The sequence below is a fragment of the Danio rerio genome, chromosome 4 (genome assembly GCF_052040795.2).
Source record: "Danio rerio strain M-AB ecotype USA chromosome 4, GRCz13ab, whole genome shotgun sequence".
NCBI classification, from domain to species: Eukaryota; Metazoa; Chordata; class Actinopteri; order Cypriniformes; family Danionidae; genus Danio; species Danio rerio.
In genome coordinates this window covers 57,030,861-57,051,572 of record NC_141024.2, presented here as the reverse complement: position 1 = coordinate 57,051,572, position 20,712 = coordinate 57,030,861, and the positions used below count along the sequence as shown (strand labels likewise).

General features: G+C 45.8%; 3 protein-coding genes across 4 annotated transcripts in view; 1 reads left to right on the top strand and 2 right to left on the bottom strand.

Moving 5' to 3' along the window:
* Positions 1 to 20,712, bottom strand: part of zgc:113135 — a 1,020,739-nt gene that overhangs the window by 520,199 nt on the left and 479,828 nt on the right. The gene's annotated exons all lie outside the window — the stretch shown is intronic.
* LOC101886882 (gastrula zinc finger protein XlCGF57.1-like) overlaps positions 1 to 20,712 on the top strand; it is a 513,813-nt gene that overhangs the window by 210,179 nt on the left and 282,922 nt on the right. The window lies entirely within an intron of this gene.
* Positions 1 to 20,712, bottom strand: part of LOC110439446 (protein NLRC3-like) — a 37,774-nt gene that overhangs the window by 6,921 nt on the left and 10,141 nt on the right. The window contains exons 10-11 of one of the 2 annotated variants that reach the window (NM_001445129.1): positions 18,545 to 18,718; positions 2,467 to 2,513 (exon numbers count right to left, since the gene is read on the bottom strand). In NM_001445129.1, the coding sequence (NP_001432058.1) occupies positions 2,467 to 2,513; positions 18,545 to 18,718 (221 nt within the window). The remainder of the gene's footprint in view (positions 1 to 2,466; positions 2,514 to 18,544; positions 18,719 to 20,712) is intronic. The other variant, XM_087245870.2, reaches the window with a different exon arrangement.

Genomic DNA, 20,712 nt, shown 5'->3' with positions numbered 1-20,712 from the left:
AATTCTCCACGCATCTTCTAGATGAAACTGAAACAACATTTTTTTAGGCTTTTACTGGATTGTAAATGAGGCTCTTCACTAAGTCTATCGTTATTAAAGTCAACAGTACAATTCCAGTCTCCACCTAAAATCATGTAGTCACAAGCACTTTGTTTTTAACTTTCTGTAATATTTTTTTAAAAATTCCACTCTTTCAGTCCCAATATTAGGTGAATAAACATTAATGAACAAATAACTTAAACCTTCTATTTTAGCATTAACCATTAAACCTCTACCATTAATAATTGTAAGACAATTCAAAATTTTTACTTTCAAACTTTTAGAGAAAAGTACAGCCACACCTCCACTAACATTACTCCCATGACTTAAAAATACTTGACCACCCCAATTTATTCCCCATTCAAATTCATCTTTTAGAGTACTATGTCTCTCTTGCAGAAATATTACATCAAGTTTATTAATATTAACTATTTGCTTTACCATTTCTCTTTTCTGTTTATCCCTCCCCCTATTAATATTTAAAGAACCAATTCTTAAACTACCCACAAATATTGTAAGAGAAAGGGACAGACAGAAACAAAAAGATACCAAACCATGTGACATGCTAAAGACAGACATCACTTATATTTTGCAAGGACTTTTTTGCCTCTTCGAGTTTTGTTTAAATTTGAGACTTTGTTTAGATTTGTAACATGTTTTCTTAATCTAAATCGTTTCTTGTCATCCAACAAATCAAGACTGACCGTTTTTTGTAAATACGCAACCGACCTAATAATTTTTTTTATGTCGTCAAAGTAGTCTTCCACCTTCACAGATTGTCCAAAAGTTTCATCAAGAAATTTATCAATTTCCTCAAATGAATAAAGATCTCTCTTCCAACCCACCCCATCAACCCCTTCTCCACCTGACTCAATCTGATCCAGTTCCTCCACATCACTCTCTGCATTATTTCGAATATCGATCAGCATTGTTTCTACATCCTTCCTTTCATTATCGATCAGTCTCCTGCACGTCTGGCACAACTTCACCTGCATCATCACTAGCATTCCTTCTCACTCCTTTAACTTCATCACTTTTTGTGCTGACTTTATCATTCACTAAAACCATCTGCACTGAATGTTCAACTTCAACATTTTCACTGCTAGCGTTGTGAACTTCCATCTCCTTATCCATGTTAGATGCCTGTGCTTTCTGTGTAATGCCACTGCTGCCTAATGCTACATCTTCTTGCCTATCTCCTTCATTCATTTTTTCCTCAGATCTCTCCATACGCTCTACTTGTTCCCGATGGGGACAAAAAATCAGTTTGTGCCCCACATCTCCACATTCAAAGCACTTCATAGTCCCCGAGCTGGCATACACTGTATAAAAACCACCTTCGTGCTTAATCTTAAAAGAAACATCGGACTGAGTCAGAGAATCCAAAAACATGAATACTTGTCTCCTTAGCGATATTACATGTTTCAAACGCGCATCTTTACATCCTAGAGTCACCATTTTAAAACCACTTGGAGTTTACCAAACCTACGTAGTTCTTATTTAATCAATTCATTTGAAATAAACGGTGGAACTCCTGAAATAACCACTCTAGTTCAGGGCACCGATAGCGGTGATACTTGAACAAACATGTTGTTGATGAACACCCCATTCTCAATCAGAGTAAAGACAAAAGCCTCTTCTTTCAAAAAAACAACAGTAGCTTTATTCATTCTGGATGCATAAGCTATGTTATCATATCCAACCTGTTCACCTACCGCAAGCAAAGCCTCTTCCATTGTAACCCCGGGCTCCGTAATGAACCGAACCCCGTGTCCAATGAACAGCGGCGGCGTCACTGCGGACGCCATTTGCCGTGAGATTTTCAATCGATACTGGACTAAATTCCTACCGTATCTAGAAACACCCAATCAATGAATGATGTCTTACCTTTTTCATGCGTGTAGATAGAAAGACAGAAATCCCACAACCGTATAATCACCGAAAAAAACAAGAGACGCTAGCTCTCCATGCACGCTCACACTCGCACACAAACGGAAACCCAAGAGAGAGAGCATGTGTGTGTGTGTGTGTGTGAGAGCGAGAGAGAGAGAGAGAGAGAGCATGTGTGTGTGTAAAAGAGAGCACATGTGTGTGTGTGTGTGTGTGTGTGACAGAGAGAGAGAGAGAGAGAGAGAGAGAGAGAGAGAGCATGTGTGTGTGTGTGTGACAGAGAGAGCGTGTGTGTGTGTGAGAGAGAGCATGTGTGTGTGTGTGTGTGTGTGAGAGAGAGAGAGAGCATGTGTGTGCCTGTGTGTTTGTGTGAGAGAGAGCGTGCACAATTGTGTGCGTGTGTGTGTGTAAGAGAAAGTGTGCATGTGTGTGAGTGAGAGGGAGCGTGTGTGTATGTGTTTGAGAGAGATAGAGAGTGTGTGTGTGTGTGTGTGTGAATGTGTGTGTGTGTGTGAGTGTGTGTATGTGTAGTCCTACATTTGCGTGGTCCTGCTGTAATCCTCGTCTCTCCTCCCTGATCCAGACTGTAAACACACACAGATTGACATTCAGTCAGTACACAAACATCAGCTTATAACACACACACACACAATAAGACATGTGGAGTGTGTGCTGAATGCTGGATTGTGATTGGCTGATCTCAGTGCATTAATAACTGCAGTAAAATAACATGAGTGTGTGTGGAGCTGTCAAATCAGCTTCTGAATGACACACAGAGCTTTTAGATCTGGGGTCCGTTCTTCGTACCTCGTTTAAATGATCTAAGATTATTTGGCAGATCCCTGATCTTTTAACCTTGATAACTGATCTCTCGCTAATTTGGTTCTTCAAACAAGTTCGCGAATCAGATTAGAATGTCTGGATAAACTGATCTGAGATCGCTGCGTGTGTTGTGAAGGACAGATCTATTGATCCTCGAAATCATGATCAGCAATGCAACGATTGGCTGACGGCACAGCAGCGTAATGACATCATCTGATTAATATTCAATTATCCATGTGAGCAAAATTACATCAAATTAGCAGTAAACGGCTTGTTAAATATGACACGCAATAACCTTCCACATTTGTTGTGAGCAGCAGGCTTTCCACTTTCATGTGTCAAGTGTATTTATGTATTTCAATGCAAATCAATGTATTTAGTTCTACATTTAGAAAAGATTTTCTTTATTATAGTAGCCGTTTTTTTAATCGGTGTAAAGAATAACTGGTTGTTTACAAAAGCATTTTGACATTGGTAAAGGCATCTGCAACTTTTTTGAAGCATCAAATCACTATTAACTATCAAAACATGTTTATGACTGCATAAATGTATTATTGCTTTTAAAAAGTCACATAACTGTGCATTTCTATTATACACAATTTGTGCTAAAGCGATCTAAAAAGTACATATCAATAAGTTTTCTCTTTGCACCACCAGGTGGCAGTCTTTGTACTTTCATTTCGAGGGTGCAGATTGCATACGTTTTATAAATATGTATAACTTAATTTATTTTATTAATGACTATAACTTTATATATATGGTTAAAAAATATGTACCATTTTCCCAAGTGTATATAACTACTACTGTAAGAAAATATCAGAATTGGGAACATACTTTCTGTATTATCTTTGCTTGAACTAAGCCGATCTAATCCCGTTTATATGAATTGAACCTGCTCCCGATCAGGTTTGACCCAGCAGAACTGTTGCTATGACAACAACTCTCGGATCAGCTTTGAGGAACTAAATGATCCTGGATCGTGTCAAATCATCAATATCCAAATCCAGCTAACTGAGTAATCCATGTACGAAGAACGGACCCCAGATGTGGAAACAGAATGGAAACACAGAAACAGACAGATATAACGACTGAAGGATTCATTCAATGATCAATTGACAAAAGTGCAGCACAATAATAAAGCAGAATTCAGTGTTAAATGACTTGAAATATGATGGAAGATTTTCATCTTCTGTCAAATGGCTCTTCATTATCTCCAAACAGACTCAGAACTCAATCATTGTGTGTGATTATTGATATGAGACTTGCTGGAATCACTCATTTACACATTTACACATTCACTATTGTGATGACAAATCTGATTCACTGTGGAGCTCAAAGACAAACACAAGTACTGTGTGTGTGTGTGTGTGTGTGTGTGTGTGTGTGTGTTATATACTTTATATCTTGTAAATGCAAATTTAAAAATGTTTTTTATGCTTTTAGAAAAAAATTATTTTCAGTTTTTGTAATAAATGTTCATTTGTCATGAATTCTTCCTGCAGTTAAGTGTATATAAAACACAAACAGATGATTAAGAAAATAGATTAAACATTTTTGTTGTTTGAAAGCAGGGTGATTCTTTAATTTAATATATAATATGGTAATATATTCCTAGCAAAATTACTAATAGGGCTGTCACATTTAGGTGAAAAAATTGTAACAACTACTTTTTTTTTGAAGCTACATTAAAGAAATTGAGAGACCACAAAACAACTTTCAGAGATTCATGTGTATTTAGAATAAATGTATATGACAACAGGTATGAATAATTATTGTTACACACTGGGGATATGAAATGATCAGCAGTCAACTCATTAATGATCACTTTTCGACAGAAATAAGCATTTGATAAGTGTCTTTCTCATTGAATCCAGTATTTATAGCAAGCAAAAAAAGATACCATCAGTCCTTAAGTGAATCACATGAAAGATCAATTTCAGCAATCAGTTCATCAATGGTTGGCCACGGAATCAGTAGGAAAGTGGATGGAATAAGTCTGCGAATATGAGGATGGATTGTCCAGGTCCTGTTTTGATGACTTAAAGTGTATACCAAAAACCCTCTGCATATAAACAAACATACAATCAAAACCTTGCCAACACCACACAAAACATATGTACAAAACCGAAATATATACAAAAAACAGGCCTACTTACATCTGAGGTATAAGAACAAAAATGTTCCTGAAATAAGGGCATCAACAAACAACAGCGCAGTGAAGAAGCCTTTCCATGTGCTAGGCACCATACTTCCTGCCTACTGCTTCTTCTCTACCTCCTTTTAAGCAGATTGGAGACTTACTACCTAGATCGCCCTCTAATGGGTGAGATAGCTACTACAGGTAGAATTTTCAAATAGTAACAGGAAAACTGTTACACACCCCTTCCCCTAAAGAAAAGAGTTATACAGTTCCATAAAATTCCTTCAACTTTTCCACATGGTAAGTATCACATTGACTGGGTTTATCAAGCATTACCACTCTGTAGTTGACATTATTTACCTTTTTTACAATTTTGGCAGGACCTTGCCATTTCGGAGCTAATTTGGCCATAAAGGAATCTGCAGCTCGAGTCAGAGGGTGTGTGAGGATCCAAACCAAATCTCCTTCCTCAAAGGACTTTGGTTTTCTACGTTGATTGTAGTATTTCCTTGCCTTTCTTGTGCTTGGCTGGTCTTTGCAATCACTTGCTCAAGGAAATCTTTCTGCCTTTCCAGGGTGTTATATGCTAGATGTTCTGGATTAGGTGGTCTCTGGATCAGCCTGTCTAGAGGAACCTTCAACTTACGTCCCAAAGCAACTTCAGCTGGAGTGAAACCCGTACTTTCCTGCCATGCTGAGTTAATGGCATACCTGAACTCAGGGATCCATTTATCCCAGTCACGGTGATTGTCATGGACATAAGAGGACAACATTGTTTTTAGGGTCTGGTTTATCCTCTCAGTTAAGTTGGTCTGCGGATGATAGGCAGTACTGAGCTTCTGAACTACTCCCCATCGCTTGCAGGTCTCATTGAGCAATTGGGCTGTAAATTGAGGGCCGGGGTCAGAGACGAGATATGCTGGAGTTCCCCATCGAGTGAACATCTCTTTTGTCAGGATGTTAGTTATGAGGTAAGTTTTTGCAGATCGTAAAGCAAAAAGTTCCACCCACTTGCTGCAATAATCCACAAAGACTAATAAGAATTCATTCGATCGATTACTTTTTGGGAAAGGACCCATTAGATCCACTCCAAGCATATAGCCAGGCTCTACTACGGGTGTTGACTGCAACAATCCAGACAGTTTCGAGATTCTCGGTTTATATATTTGACAAGTCTTACACTGGGTGCAAAAGCTCCAAACATCCTTACGGATTTCAGGCCAATAGACACTGTCAAGTAATCTCTTCAAGGTTTTCATCCTTCCCAAGTGTCCACTCAGTGGATTTGAATGGGCGAAGTGTAAAAACTGTTCTCTCAGTGATGCAGGGATGACTAGTTGGTAAACACACCCTTGATCTTTGTTAGGCACCCTGCGAAAGAGGTAGTCATTCTGTACACAATAAGCAATGCGGCTGGAATCTGTGGTGGCTTGCTTAGCTGCTTCCCATAGAGCTTGCAAAGAAGAATCAAGCTTCTGAGCTTTCCCAATTTCATCCCAGCTGACTGGCAAATTAGGATCAGCCTTGTTAGCCTGGCAGATGGCAATATGACCTACAACCTCTTGCCCTGGTATACCTCTGGATAGGGCATCAGGTACCACATTGCAGGACCCCTTACGGTACTTGACCAGGAAACTGAAACATTGTAGTCGTAATGCCCATCTGGTTAAGCGTGAAGATGGTTTAGGGTTATTGAAAACCCAAGTCAGGGCAGAATGATTGGTCAGTACTTCAAAGTTTCGTCCTTCCAAATACTGCCTCCACTTCTCTAAAGCCCACACGACCGCAAGACATTCCTTCTCTGCAGTAGAGTATGATTTTTCTGCTCCATGTAAAAGACGTGAAGCATAGGCAATGACGTGTTCTGCACCATCAAAATCCTGTGTCAATACAGCTCCTAGTCCTATGTCACTGGCGTCAGTCTGCACTCTAAAGACTTTGGTGAAATCCGGGGGCATTAATACTGGTGCTCGTTGTAGTGCATATTTGAGATCATCAAAGGCACTTTGACATTCAACTGTCCAGTTCCAGATTGCATTCTTACCTTTCAGTGCATACAATGGAGCACCTCGCTCTGAGAAGTGAGAAATGAACCGATGGTACCAACTAGCAAGACCTAAAAATCTCTGTACCTCTTTGAGATTTTTTGGGACAGGAAAATCCTGAACTGCTTTGATTTTAGTGTCTTCAGTCCGTACTCCTTCCTCAGAAACAACATGTCCTAGGTAAGTAATGGTCCTCTGCAACATTGAACATTTCTTGAGATTTAGTGTTAAACCAGAGTCTTGCAATCTTGCAAAGAGTAGCTTGAGATGTTGAAAGTGATCTTGGATGGTTTTTGAGTAAACCACAATGTCGTCAAGATAGACAAAGCAAAACTCTCCCATGTAGTCTCTCAGAACATTGTTCATGAGCCTCTGAAAGGTTGCAGCAGCATTTCTCAGGCCAAAAGGAAGACAAAGAAACTCATATTGGGCATTTTCGGTGACAAAAGCAGTCTTTTTGATGCTGTCTTCATCCATTTTTACCTGCCAGTAGCCAGATTTGAGGTCTAATGTGCTAAATATGGTTGCTCCATACAAGGACTCAAGGATATCCTGAATTTGAGGCATTGGAAACCCATCAAGAGGAGTCTTGGAGTTCAAAGCTCTATAATCAACACAAAAGCGGGTACTGCCATCTTTTTTAGGCACAAGTACAACTGGTGATGCCCATGGAGATACAGAAGGTCTTATAATGCCTTTGTCAAGCATTCTTGCTATTTCCTCATCTATAAACTTCTGTTTGTTGACTGGAACAGGATAGGCCTTGATGAATCAAGTTGGTTTGACCTAAAGTTTCAGTGCATACAGTGGGCCAATCAAGCATCAGTCCTTCTAGTTGACGTCTATGGGCTTTAGAGACATCAGCTTGATCCACTAACTCCTTTATAATGGTTAGATCAGTAGAAGGCGTTGGTATTAGAGGTAGTGCAAGGTGCAGACTTACTATTGGTGAAGGGGAGGAAGAGGTGAAGGAGTGGATTACCCCATATTCTTCAGGTAAAGAATAGGAAGAATTTCTAAAATCGACTGTGATTTCAGACATCTTCAAAAATTCCAGGCCCAACAAAACAGGAAAAACCAAGTCACAATCTTTCATTACATATGCTCTGATAGGATAGTCATGTCCGTGGATGGTAGCCTGCCAAGCTATCTTCCCCAAGGCTGATTGTACACATCCATTTGCAAGAGAAAAAGACTGTCCTCGACTTGATTGCAAAACTTCATGATTTGATTTCAGTCGTTTCCAGCAGGACTCTTGAATTAAAGAGTATGTGCTCCCAGTATCCAGAATTGCTTGATATTGATGACCTTTAATGGTTAAGGGCAATGTTAATGTGACAGGAGATCTTTCACTGCTATCAGAACATACAGCTATGTGAGGGTTCGACTGTCGGCCCTTAAAGAATTTATTACCCTCAGTGGACTTTGAATTAGCTTCTTGGTGTCTCTGTCTCCAAAATGATCTTTCTTCATTGATATCTTTTTCTATAAGTGTTCCTACACGTACCAACTCATCTACAGTAGTTACAGTACCTCTTAAAATGCTTGCTATTCTTGGGTTACAGTTCCGTAGTGCTGCTTGGAGAATCTCACGCTCTGTCATGGAAGGTTTCAGTCTCAGACATAATGCTCTGTACTGGTAGGCAAATGTTCGAATACTTTCATCAACCCCTTGTTTCCTTTCTCTGATCCTTCTTTCCACTTCAACATCATGATCATCTGCTAAGAAGGATTGAAGAAAAACAGACTTGAATTGTGTCCATGTTCTTACCCTCTTCTTCTCGGCTACCCACCAGTCTTTAGCTGTGTGTGTCAATACAGAAGGAAGCATGGATATGATCTCAGAGTCATTTAAAGGTTGTACAGCCAGATATTCATCACATCGTTCCAGGTATGTAATAGGGTCTTCCCCATCTAAACTCCCAAATTTTGGAAACTCTAGCTTGATAGGAGTCTTAAAATGTACAGGACGACAAGATCCATGGTCTAATATGGTGTGGCTGAAGTGTGGAGTAGACGTTGCACCCCCAGAAGGCTGGATTAATGATTTCAATTGTCCATCTCTCCGTTTCAGGCAATCCATAATTGCTTGCCCCAACTCTTGAACCTTTGTTTCTAAAGTATCTTTCACTTGGGTACACTCCTTCTTTAACATGGTAGATAACGAATTCTCGAGCTGTTGTACATCTATGGGGTGATCTTGGTACTGCTTTAGCATGTGCCCTCAATGACAGCAATCCTATTACTTTGTTCATTCAGCTGATGCTGAATGTCTTTGAAACAAACATCAGATGAATTTTCAAATGCTTCAACTCTAACTTTATGCATTCGTGTGGCCATAATCATTGTTAACAAGCTATCATCATCTTCAATTGTAGGAGGTGGAGGAGGTAACAAAGAATCATCAAAATCCCCTTCTTCTTGTTCACCAATTTTAGGTTCATTTTCCAAGTACAGGCTAGCAAGAGAATGAATAAGGTCTTGAATAGGCTCTCGATGTGTAGTGAAAGGCTCTGAAGAATAATCAGGTAACAAAGAATCATCACCCTCTGTCTCTTTAGCCAAGGCAGCCATTTTGAAGCTACTAAAGCTCTTCAAATAATGTCAACTTTAGAATGCTAAAATAGAGTGTAATGTTAGGACTTTTGAAATTATGGCCTCATAGACAAATTAACAAAAACATGACTCAAAGAAAGCAGAATGAATCTCTCAAGAATTCAATCAGATTTTGTCTTTTGTTCGGGCGCCAAATATGCAACAACTACTTTTTTCTTTAAGCTACATTAAAGAAATTGAGAGACCATAAAACAACTTTCAGAGATTCAAGTGTATTTAGAATAAATGTATATGACAACAGGTATGAATAATTATTGTTACACACTGGGGATATGAAATGATCAGCAGTCAACTCATTAATGATCACTTTTCGACAGAAATAAGCATTTGATAAGTGTCTTTCTCATTGAATCCAGTATTTATAGCAAGCAAAAAAGATACCATCAGTCCTTAAGTGAATCACATAAAAGATCAATTTCAGCAAACAGTTCATCAATGGTTGGCCACGGAATCAGTAGGAAAGTGGATGGAAAAAGTCTGCGTATATGAGGATGGATTGTCCAGGTCCTGTTTTGATGACTTAAAGTGTATACCAAAAACCCTCTGCATATAAACAAACATACAATCAAAACCTTGCCAACACCACACAAAACATATGTACAAAACCGAAATATATACAAAAAAACAGGCCTACTTACATCTGAGGTATAAGAACAAAAATGTTCCTGAAATAAGGGCATCAACAAACAACAGTGCAGTGAAGAAGCCTTTCCATGTGCTAGGCACCATACTTCCTGCCTACTGCTTCTTCTCTACCTCCTTTTAAGCAGATTGGAGACTTACTACCTAGATCGCCCTCTAATGGGTGAGATAGCTACTACAGGTAGAATTTTCAAATAGTAACAGGAAAACTGTTACAAAATCACAAAAAGAAAAATCGATTTAAAGACCATAAGTCTGACGCAGAATACACTGAACTGAGGCCAGTTTTACTCATTAAAACACTCAGAACTCACTGTGAGAGAGATGGAGAAAATGAATATACACAAGCGCTGTGGTAAAATCAGATTCTCAACACATCACCATTATAATAATGACTTGTGCTTAAATGGAACAGTTTTATGACAGAGGTGTGTGGCATGACAGCAGAGCACTCATTACATCCTTATTTTCCCTGATAGAAAATACTTTCCTCCGCTCACATACTCTGGTGAAGACATACAGAAGATACAGCCTGTAGAGTAGAACAATCCTGTTTATGAAGAGCAAGTCATTCACTATCAGTTCATGTAGAGGGAGGGGGACACATTTAGTCTTTATTCATTTTGATAAATCACTTTATTTATTATCAAAAGACCTCTTCAGTTTGGCCGACTGTAAAACAAAAGTTGTAATGGCAACTCATTTAAACAGCACAGCCTACGTCTAGCCTCATGTAGAGCCAGAATGAGTTTAAACAGATTCTCATTAAACTGAAGCTCCTCTCATTCTGAACACATATCATTATGTTCTGTAATAGTGGTGCATATTGATCAGGTAATTCTGCAGCTCATAGATCTGCTCCACTGACAGAAGCTGCCTATTAATTTTCACAGGATTATAATCAATGTGCACCAGGACAAAGCGGCTTTCATCACACAATAGGACTAGAGACAGCAAATCCTGCAAATCCATGATGTTTATTGAAGATGGAGGATGACATGTAGATTAGCAAAGTATTGCACACAAGTAGAATTAAGAAAGCCAGCACTACAGAAAAAGTGCAGCTGAACCACTAAAAAGAACATTAAAATGTGCCAAAATACCTCCTTGAAAGCCACACACACACACACACACACCATTTTTGATCTGATTGATCAGTTCTTTAGCAGAAATGTATAGAAGTTTCACTGCTCAACTAAAATTGTCACGGAACAGAATCAACAGAGAGGTTTGTGCAGTTCAACACGGCCGGGAGCGAGAGAGAGCCGATCGGTCCGTGCCCACCACAGCGATGCGAGAACGTTCGAGGTTACTAAAGTAACCCGGAAGCACTATAAGTGGATTTGATTTGTAAAATCCACGCATTGGGAGGATTCGGATCAGAAGCCGCTTGTCTGGAGAGTATTGAACGGGCCAATGAATGAAATTAATTGGCAGCGTAAGCTTGCGCAGGTGTGCGACATCTGCAATTATCTCAGCATATAAGCACACCTGAAGCCAGCAGACGCCATCCTTTTAAGCTGAAGAGACTTTCAAACAGCTAAGGGACAGTCATTATGGCGACGGAGTATAGTGCTTCCGTTCCCCTCCTCGGGGAACGAAGGGTTACTTTAGTAACCTCGAACGTTCCCCTTCGGGGGGAACTTCAGCACTATAAGTGGATTTGATTTGTAAAATCCACGCATTGGGAGCCCATTGAAAGCGCCATAATGACTGCACCTTACCAACACCCCCGATGAGGAGATAGTCAAGCAAGCGTGACGCACCCACATCATGGGGGGCGCGGTCCTCCAACGTGTCCCTGGCCCTAATTTATCCTACTTCAACAGAAGTTTTACAGATTTAGATATATTTTTTGGGAAGTCGTGAGCATCTAGATAATTCTAGGAAATACGACAGTACGTTGGGAAGCGTGCAATCCCGATAGGGAGGACGCTGCGGAGGCCATCCGTTACCCAAGGGGGGGATAGATGGCAGAATTTACATATGGACTAGCCCTAAAAAGGGGAAGTACGCATAGCAAAGGAGTGGTTAGCGGAGAGGGAAGACACGGGTCCGCCCAGGGGGGGGACTTAACCGTGGCGGAATAAGCATATGGGATCGCCTAGTGGGGATCACGCATAGCAGGCACCTATACCCAAAACGCGGGCTGACCAGCGGGCAGACCTACAACGTAGTGGGCCAGCAAGTGACTCCTCCGCTGAGTCAGTGCTGGGGGCCACGGAGGAATCTGCAGGGCTCACCTGACGGGGAACTTTACTGACAGATAAAAAAGGCGCACGTACCTCCGTGTTAGGGAGAATGGCGCAGCAAGCGTGTTTCAACACCCTACCGAGTTGTCTCCTCAATCACCAAAGGGTTACCTAATACCCTTGAGGAAACCGGCTCCACTCGCAGATTGTAAAACCTTGCAAATGTGTTGGGTGTCGCCCAGCCCGCAGCTCTACAGATGTCTGTTAGAGAGGCGCCGCGTGCACGCGCCCAAGAGGATGCAACGCTCCGAGTGGAGTGTGCACGAACTCCCGGGGGACACGGCTGACCTCGACTCGAATAAGCGAGTGAAATGGCATCCACAATCCAGTGGGATAATCTTTGTTTTGATACGGCACTTCCCTGCTGCCGACCGCCATAACAGACAAAGAGCTGCTCAGATGATCTAAAATTCTGAGTACGGTCCACATAAATGCGCAGAGCGCGAACTGGACAAAGTAAAGAAAGGGCTGGGTCTGCCTCCTCCGGGGGCAGCGCTTGCAGGTTCACTACCTGATCTCTAAAGGGGGTGGTAGGAACCTTGGGCACATAACCGGGGCGGGGTCTCAGGTTGACGTGAGAGTAATCCGGCCCGAATTCCAGGCACGAGTCACTGACCGAAAATGCCTCCAGGTCCCCGACCCTCTTGATGGAGGCCAACGCAACCAGCAGAGCTGTCTTCAGGGACAGAAATCTTAGAGATACTGATTCGAGTGGCTCAAAGGGATCGGATCGCAGACTCGTAAGAACGAGGGCGAGATCCCAAGAGGGCATGAGAGGGGGGCGAGATGGATTAATTCGCCTAGCACCCCTAAGGAACTGGATGACCAGGTTATGCTTTCCCACGGTGCCGCCAGCTACCGCGCTATGATAAGCGGAGATGGCGGCCACGTAAACCTTGAGAGTGGAGGGCGACAGCCTGCTGTCCAACTTCTCTTGAAGGAAAGAGAGCACAACACTAATCTGGCAATTTCGGGGGTCTTCTCTGCGAGAGACGCACCATTCAGTGAATAGACTCCACTTCAGGGCGTAGGCGCGCCTCGTGGAGGGGGCTCTAGCCTGAGTGATGGTATTAACCACCGCAGTCGGTAGGTTACCTAAGTCTTCCTCGCGTCTAGGGACCACACGTGGAGGTTCCAAAGATCGGGGCGAGGGTGCCAGATGGTGCCCTGTCCCTGAGAGAGTAGGTCCTCTCTCAAAGGGATCCGCCAGGGGAGGGCCGTCGCGAGGAGTGAGAGCTCTGATATCCAGGTCCGGTTGGGCCAAAGGGGCGCAACTAGCAGAACCTGTTCCTCGTCCTCCCTGACCTTGCACAGAAACTGCGCGAGCAGGCTCACTGGGGGAAACGCATACTTGCGCATGCCCCGAGGCCAGCTGTGGGCCAGTGCATCCGTGCCGAGAGAGCCCTCGGTCAGGGAAAAAAACAACTGGCAGTGAGCGTTCTCGGGGGAAGCAAACAGATCGATCTGGGCCTCCCCGAATCGCGCCCATATCAGCTGAACAGACTCGGGGTGGAGTCTCCATTCTCCAGGACGTAACAGCTGTCGTGAGAGCGCATCGGCTGCACGATTGAGCGTGCCTGGGACGTGAATGGCGCGCAGCGAATTCAGCCGCGGGTGACTCCAGAGGAGCAGACGGCGGGCGAGCTGAGACATGCGGCGAGAGCGCATACCCCCCATGCGGTTGATCTACGCCGCCGCCGCCATACTGTCCGTCCTGACCAGCACGTGTTGCCGCTCCAGCACCGGTAAAAAGCGGTGGAGAGCGAGGAACACTGCCAACAGGTCTAGGCGATTGATATGCCAATGCAGCTGGGCACCCTTCCAGAGGCCCGCAGCCGCATGCCCGCGACACACGGCCCCCCAACCCGTGTTGGAAGCGTCTGTTGAAACAACAACATGGCTGGACGCCTGTCCTAGAGGCACACCGGCCTGTAGGAACGAGGGGTCGTTCCAAGGGCTGAGGGCGCGGCGACACAGCGCAGTAACCGAGACCCGGTGTGTGCCCGCGTGCCATGCGCGTCTGGGGACCCGATCGTGAAGCCAGTGCTGAAGTGGTCTCATATGGAGCAACCCGAGCGGCGTGACGGCGGCTGCGGATGCCATATGCCCCAGGAGCCTCTGAAAGAACTTCAGTGGGACCACTAGTTTGCTGTCGAGCTCCCTCAGACAGTTCAGCAACAGGCGAGCGCGTTCCTCGGAGAGGTGCGCTACCATGGTGATCGAGTCCAGCTCCATCCCGAGAAAAGAAATCCTCTGCACGGGGGCGAGTTTGCTCTTTTCTCGGTTGACCTGAAGCCCCAGTAGGCGGAGATGCCGAAGCACCTTGTCCCTGTGCATAATCAATTGCTCCCGCGAGTGGGCTAAAATCAGCCAGTCGTCTATATAATTGAGCATGCGAATGCCCGCGAGCCGAAGGGGCGCTAGGGCACCCTCCGCGAGTTTGGTGAAGACCCGCGGAGACAAAGAGAGCCCGAAGGGGAGGACCTTGTACTGCCACGCTCGACCCTCGAACGCAAACCGCAGAAATTGGCGGTGGCGTGGAAGAATGGAGACATGGAAATACGCGTCCTTCAGGTCTATGGCTGCAAACCAATCCCGAGGACGAACGCATTGGAGAATGCGCCTCTGCGTGAGCATTCTGAACGGCAGCCTGTGCAGACAGCGGTTCAAAACGCGCAGATCTAGGATTGGCCGTGACCCACCGCTCTTTTTGGGTACGATGAAGTATGGGCTGTAAAACCCACTCTCCATCTCGGCTGGAGGAACCGGCTCGATTGCACCCTTCGCCAGGAGGGCAGCAATCTCCTCTCGCAAGACAGGGGCGGACAGGGGGTTGACCCTGGAGAAATACACGCCCGTAAACTTGGGGGGCCGTTTCGCGAACTGAATCGCGTAACCGAGTCTGATTGTGCGTATGAGCCACCGCGAGGGGCTGGCCCGCGCTAACCAGGCAGGCAGAGCCCTCGCTAATGGAGTCATCGCTACAATCACTGACGTACCAGCGGTGGGGCAGCGCGGAGTGGGTGTGCTGATCCGGGAAGCACGAGGGTCCCGCGGAAGAGCTGGAGGAGAGCGATTCGCTCTGGCTCCACACCCTGACTCCGGAGAGGGGGCTGGAGGGCTGAGGGAAGGGAGACCGTCCCCCCAGCGCTCGTGAGCCACTGGCGAAGCACGTAGAGTCTGCGAGCCGGAAGGCAGCGCGTCCCGGACTGGCAGAACTCGTGCAGTCACATCCGGGGAAGGGAAAAAGTGCTCTTTTACTGATGTTTTGGTGGCACTGAAAAGTACCGTTGTTATCGGGGCCCCGCCCTCCAGCGGGGAAAGAGCAAGTTTCCTCTTCTCCGGATGGCCTGTCTCAGGGACGCTTCGCGGTCCGTTTACCGGACTTAACGGCGCCCTGGGCAGGAGGGGCTGCCTGCTTTCGAGGTGAACGCCGCGCCCCCTTGGCCGGAGGCGCAGGCGGGGGCGGGGCAGCACTCGTTGGCGGGCGCCCTCGGCGAGGAACAGCGGAGGTGGATGGCTCGGCGGGCGGAGCGGGCTTACGGCCACGCCGATAGATGACATTGCCCATCGCATCCGACTGCTCTTTCACCGCCTTGAATTCCTGGGTGAATTCACCGACGGTGTCGCCGAACAGGCCAGCCTGGGATATGGGCGAGTCAAGAAAGCGAACTTTGTCAACGTCGCGCATATCGGCCAGGTTTAGCCAGAGGTGGCGTTCCTGAACCACAAGTGTGGACATCGTCCTCCCCAGCGCACACGCGGCGGACTTAGTAGTCCGAAGAGCATAGTCGGTCGCGGTGCGCAGCTCATGTAATAAGCTTGGGTTGGACCCGCCCTCGTGCAGCTCGGCCAGCGCCTGCGCTTGGTAGCGCTGGTAGGTGGCCATCGCGTGCAAAGCAGAAGCAGCCTGGCCCGCAGCCTTATAAGCTCTGGCTCCGAGGGAAGCAGACAACCTACAGGCTTTGGACGGGAGGCGGGGCAAACCCCGCCACGTAGAGGCGCCGCGCGGACAAAGATTGACCGCGATAGCGCGCTCCACTGACGGGATCGCCTCATACCCCCTGGCAGCTCCGCCGTCAAGGGCGGTGAGGGCTGAGGCACTCGCAGCACGGGCAGAGAAAGGTGCCCTCCAAGACTGCGTGAGCCTACTGTGCACTTCCGGGAAGAAGGGGACGAGAGGCTTCGAAGGCTTCGCCTTCTGGTCCTCTACGTAGCACCCATCTAGTCGGTCCGGCCGCGGAGCTGGGGGATAAACCATCTCCAACCCCACGGCCGAAGCAGCCCGGGAAAGCACGGCTAACATGTCCGCTTCAGGATCCGATTTGACAGCGCTCACCTGCCCGGAGGGGGCGAGCGGGTCCGGATCTTCATCGGACAGTGAAAGCCCACCCTCCGATGCCGCGGAGGACATCTGATCTCCGGTGTCAGCGAGTGTGAGAGCTACCATCTGGTTAGACGGATCACTCTCACCACCCGAAGCTTGAATGGAGCGCCGTGAGGAGCGAGAGGTCCGCGAGCCCGTGGGCGGCGGATTATCTCCCGCTGAAACCCTCAGATCTGCCCGAGCGCCCGCTGCTTTTTTAGAACAGGAGGCAACTGGGGTGGCTCGCTCTCTTGCGAAAGTTAGCCGCGATCTTAGCTGTGCAACGGTCATGGCATCGCAATGACGACATGAACCGCCCGCGAGCACCGCATTAACATGCTGGACCCCCAAACATGCAATGCAGTGATCGTGTCCATCATCCGGAGCCAGGAAACCCCCGCATCCGGAAACGCACAGTCGGAGCGCCATCCTGAAAAGGACGTGCTGCACGACTGTGTTGCTCTTTTAGGAAAGTTGCAACTATACGCACCGCTCTGGAGGACCGGACCCAAAGAACCGCAGGCAAGGGAGTAACCCAGCTCGACCGTCTGCCACCGCGAAGACCCACTCTGGACCGGGAGACACACTCGTTCGCTCTGAAGTGCTGATCAGCAAGAGGAACCCTCATCGACTCACTCAGAAAGGATCTGAAGCGAAAAGGATGGCGTCTGCTGGCTTCAGGTGTGCTTATATGCTGAGATAATTGCAGATGTCGCACACCTGCGCAAGCTTACGCTGCCAATTAATTTCATTCATTGGCCCGTTCAATACTCTCCAGACAAGCGGCTTCTGATCCGAATCCTCCCAATGCGTGGATTTTACAAATCAAATCCACTTATAGTGCTGAAGTTCCCCCCGAAAGGGGAACCACTGACCTCCAGGTGCTGATGGTCAGAGCACAGTCAACAGGTGAGCAACAAGCTGCAGCATTCTCAACATGAAACGATGAACACAGGAGGGTGATTTACGAGGAGACTTAACGAGACAAGACAAATGATGAACAAACTACACGGAGAACAAATGCAAAGAGTAACAATAATCTGACAACAGAGGGAGAAAATAGGGAGGTAGATATAGGAGTGTCAATAATGACAAAGCAAGAACAGGTGACTGCTGATCAGCGCTCGCGTTGATTGCAAGCGCTGACAGCTGGTAGGAGAACACAGAGGGAAAAGATTGACAATCAACAAACCAGATTCATGACAAAAATGCTGAAACTGTAGTGTTAATATGAGATATAATATCACGGTTAATGTGAGAACTGCCCCAGTGCACTGACATATTTAACAGGTTTGGATTAATATCTGGAGACTAGAAGAGGAGGTAAGTAGACTACAGAGTATCTGTTTTTAAAATGAATCTTCAAAACTGTTACAATAAAATGCCAATTAGTTACGAATGAGAGGAGTTTCAGTATAATAATAACAATCCAGCATTACACAATGCTACATGCAGTCTATATTGTATTAACAAATTGCCATTAAAACCTTAATTTTATAGTAGGCTGAACTGAAGAGTTATTTTACAAAAAACATTTAATTAGACTCAAATATAGTTATTTTAAACTCATTTAAAAAAACTCATTTAAAATGTGCACTCCTCTCTTAACATTAATGTATACTATTAATTCATACTGTATCTTCTGTATGTCCAACCCCATAACCCTCACAGAAAAGATTAGTTTGTGAAACAATCAAGGGTAAAGGGACAAGGCCAGTGATGCTCCACATACTTGAGTTTGTCCAGTGTGTAGTTTGGATCCTCCAGTTGTTCAGAGAGCAGCTTGACTCCTGAATCTCCTGGATGATTGTAGCTCAGATCCAGCTCTCCCAGGTGTAAGGGGTTTGAAGTCAGTGCTGAAGACAGAAAACCACAGCCTTCCTCTGTCACCATACAGCCAGACAATCTACAAACACAGCAATAGTCCACGTCACACAGTTGGACAATCACACATCTCTTTGTGTTGTAAAGATGCTGACTGCTGTTTCTGCTCATGTCAACAGCAGTGATAAACACACATCCTGATCAGCTCTCCTTATTGATCAAGCCCTGAGATCTCATAATGAGTTCTAACGGAGATGATAATGGAGCGGGCACACTCCCATCTGATGGCTGAGCACTTGGGAGCAGAAAATACCATTCATTCATTCATTTTCACTGGCCCAGCATGGAGGCAGAGGTAAAAAGGTTATGCCGGGAGAGCGCCACTCGTCAACGAACATCACAAAGAAAACCTGCCCCCAGCGCGCTAGTATCCCTCCTTATTATCGGAGTGCCCTTCGAGAGCATTGGGTTGGACCAGGTGGGCCCGCTGCCGAAATCCACCTGAGGTCATCAACACATCCTGATCATCATAGACTATGCCACCAGGTACCCCGAGGCGATTCACCTACGAGTAGTCAATGCCAAATCCATTGCAAAAGAGCTGTTTCTATTTATTAGCAGAGTAGGAATTCTCTCAGAGATATTGACTGACCAGGGCACCCCTTTCATGTCTCGGCTGATGACCGACCTCTGCCGGCTACTCCGGGTGAAACAGCTCCGCACATCTGTTTACCATCCATAGACAGATGGTTTGGTGAAGCAGATTACCCAGACCCTTAAACTGATGTAGCGCCGAGTGGTTGCAGAGGATGGACGTGACTGAGAGCTCATGCTTCCAGACGTGCTCTTTGGAATCAGGGAGGTACCTCAGGCATCTACTGGCTTTACCCCATTTGAATTATGGTTTGAGTGTCAGCCCCACAGATTGCTGGATGTGACATGGGAGCAGGAACCTGCTCGGCATGGCAGCATTATAAAGCACATAAGGGAAATGCGAGAGCGCATAGACCATGGAATGCCTCTGGTCCAAGAACATCTAGCGGCCTTCCAGCATGCTGAATTTCAGTTCCCAGGCATCCTGACAAGGGATGGGCACCATTGTGGAGAAAATTGGGCCGGTCAATTACAAGGTTCGTCAGCCGAGATGTCGATGTGAAGAGAAGATCTACCACATCAATTTCCTGAAAAAACGGTTAGCACCCTGAGAAGATCTAGTGGCCTTCACCCAAAGCTCCCGCCAATAGTGAGGATAGGAGAGCAACTGTCATTGGTTTAGAAGATTTAGCTGGAATCCCTGGTCAGTCAATTCCAGGATGTGTTCAGCGATTGCCCCAGACAGATGACTCTTGCAGCATACCAATTGGACTCCTCCTGGACAAATAGTCTGACAGTGGCCCTGCCAGGTACCAGGGTCCTGCCAACAGGCTATCGAGAAGGAAGTATCCTGGATGAAATAGTTAGAAATGATCAAACCACCTCGAAATCCCTGGTCCAGCGCAATAGTTATGGTACCGAAGCAAGACGGCACACTCCACTTTTGCAACAACTTCTGCAAGCTAAACAACATCTCTAGCTTCGAACGAATACCCCATGCCCAGAGTGTATGAGCTTGGTGGGGCCAGGTTTATTTCGGCACTAGGCTTGACAAAAGGCTATTGGCAGGTACCTCTAGCACGAGAAGATTAAAAAACTGCCTTCAGCACACCATTTGACCACTGGCATTATCGGGTCCTTCCCTTTGGATTGCACGGGGCACCCGCCACATTTCAACGACTCATAGACGTTCTACTCTAACCAGCAAACCCAAAAAGTCATTTACGTCTCACCGAAGCACGTTACCTGGGTTTCCAAGTACAGGGGTTGCAGTGGAGGCAGTCAAATGAGTGGAACGCCTGAGGAATAAAACCCAGGTACATGCATTCTTTTCTAAGATAGCTTATTCCCTGTCCGAGCTGACGAAGAAGGGGCAGCCAGAAAAGATTCAATCATCTGCTGTGGCGGAAGAAGCCTTCCGGACATTAAAGGATTCCCTAACATCGGCACTGGTCCTCCTCGTACTGGATTTTGGCTGCCACT